The sequence below is a fragment of the Episyrphus balteatus genome, chromosome 1, assembly GCF_945859705.1.
Source record: "Episyrphus balteatus chromosome 1, idEpiBalt1.1, whole genome shotgun sequence".
Lineage (NCBI taxonomy): Eukaryota > Metazoa > Arthropoda > Insecta > Diptera > Syrphidae > Episyrphus > Episyrphus balteatus.
The window spans coordinates 63,769,418-63,771,582 of NC_079134.1; the positions used below are offsets into that span (position 1 = coordinate 63,769,418).

General features: G+C 39.9%; 1 protein-coding gene across 1 annotated transcript; it reads right to left on the minus strand.

Moving 5' to 3' along the window:
• Positions 1 to 1,268: 1,268 nt before the first annotated feature.
• On the minus strand, positions 1,269 to 1,925 carry LOC129905451 (uncharacterized). The gene has a single exon (XM_055980922.1). It carries the CDS (start codon positions 1,923 to 1,925, stop codon positions 1,269 to 1,271), a length of 657 nt encoding a protein of 218 aa, XP_055836897.1.
• Between the last annotated feature and the right edge of the window lie 240 nt (positions 1,926 to 2,165).

Below are 2,165 nucleotides of genomic sequence, written 5' to 3' on the forward strand. Positions count from 1 at the left end.
CAGTAATTACTACTGGAGCCAGAAGACATGTTGGGTCATAAATGTTTGCAACATCGGAAAGTTGCTGACGTTTTGTGATTGCTGATGAAACTTTAGTGACGTTCACCTTATAGCCTATGCAATCACTTTGACAAAACCAATAGATGCCAAGCGCTTTTGTTTCTCGATCCAAATTTAGTTCGCAGCAATTGTCACTCAACTTCTCAGTCATGTCAATACCTTGTAGAAACTCGTCAGAATTTGAGTTCCACTTTCTTAACATGAAACCTCCTCGTTGCAGCAACTGCTGTAGCTCGAATTGTAGTTGTTGAGCAGTCTCAAATGAATCAGTTCCATGATAGTTCCAGATAGTCATCCATGAGTAATTCCATGTGAAAAGAATATACGAAAAATACCTACGTCATAAAATCTATTTGTGTCATTTTTTACCGGTTCCTTAGCTCAAAATATGAACTTTTAAATTCTGAAGAAAATTTGCCTACACCCAAACTTGCACCCACCCCAAATCCTATAATAGTGAGCCCAAGCCGGGGGTTGCAAGGGGGCATACTGCTTGCATGCATTATGTTTGTGTAAACACGAAAACCGTTGTACCGTTTTTTTAAAGAATTTTTCGCAGTAGAGTTCATCTTATGTCATCTTGGAAGAAGATTCCACACCCTCGTTTTTGATAAATTTCCACATACACTGAACTAAATTAGCGAGCTCAGCCTGCGAAAATGCTCAAAAACTCGTTGACAACTCTCTAGTTGTAGATTCAGGCAAGCGTCCGTAGATAAGCCATCCTAAATGGGTACGTTGTGCTACAGGAGCACCAGCAGATGATGATTGTATACTTTCACCGTGTAATAGAGAGCCATAAAGGTCAGCTCCTAATATGACATCTATAGAGCCTGGCTCATGAAAATTTGGATCAGCCAGATGAAGATCCAAAAATTCACAAAAAGGTTTGGTGTCAATACGCAGAGTTGGCATGAGACGACCCAAACGAGGCAAAATTAGTGCTCTGCAGTTTACTTTAAAACCTGTTTCTCTGAGAGAGCTCACAAAGATATCCACCAAACCTGTTGACTTACCAACACTTGACCCTCCAACCCCAGTCACCGGCACAAGGAGCCACGTTCACCGAAGATGAAGTTGTTGCACTGCATACTCACTGATAAAAGACGCTTGAGAGCCGCTGTCTAACAGAGCTCGAAGTTTTAGATAGTGTCCAGTAGCAGATCTTACTCCGATTTGAGCTGTCGCCAACAGAACCGGTTGTAATTTTACCAATGATTCTTCGCGCCAGAACAGGTGTTGTTTGTTTGCATATGGTTTGTGCTGATGTTGGGTTTTTGAGACTGAATGCTATCGTGTAACATTGTGTGATGTTTTTGATGACATCTTAAACAGGTAAACTCTGATGTACATTGTTGTTGCACGTGATCAGCTTTTAAACAATTTTTACACAACCTTTCTTTCATCACGAATGTCAGCCTTTGTGTTGGCGTTTGGTTCCTGAAATCAGGACAGAACATTAGCACATGCTTTGCAGAACATTTTGGGCATTGGTTGGAATTTGCTTGATGGCTGCGGACTGGTTGAAATGGAGTTTGTTTTTGATTAGGTGTCTTTGGATTTGCTCGAGAGAATGAGGCTGAAGTATCAGGTACTTGTACTCTTGACCCAGAGCAAGCTGCCATTGCATCAAGTCCTTGAAGACGGTTTTTCAAAAACTTTTCCAGCTGCAAGTAAGTGGGAATGGAATTCGGGCTTTGAAGTGAGCTTTTCCATTCTCTTATGGTGGCAGGGTCCAATTTTTCAGTGACATGCAGAATTAACCAATCATCCCAATTTTCTGTTGGCCGTTCTAGTTGCTGTAGAGCGCAAACGACTTCAGTTATTCCATCAAGAATACGACGTAACAACGCTTGTTCAAACATTATGAACATAACAAATCTATAGATAACCCAATGTGTATGTGAAATAAAGATAAGACAGATTACCCTAAGCATACACTGACGGTTATCTACAGATAATTTACATAAGTAAGAATAGATTGATAAGAACATAGACATTAAGAATAGAAGATAAGACTAGAAAATTGTATATATATAGTAGGAACGTAGTGAAATAAAATTAGTATTCATTCGACTTACAACCGAGTTTTACTCATTCATTTG

What these genes read in the sequence shown, in the direction of transcription:
- LOC129905451 (XM_055980922.1), bottom strand. Translation starts at nt 1,925, where the DNA reads ATGTTTGAACAAGCGTTGTTACGTCGTATTCTTGATGGAATAACTGAA.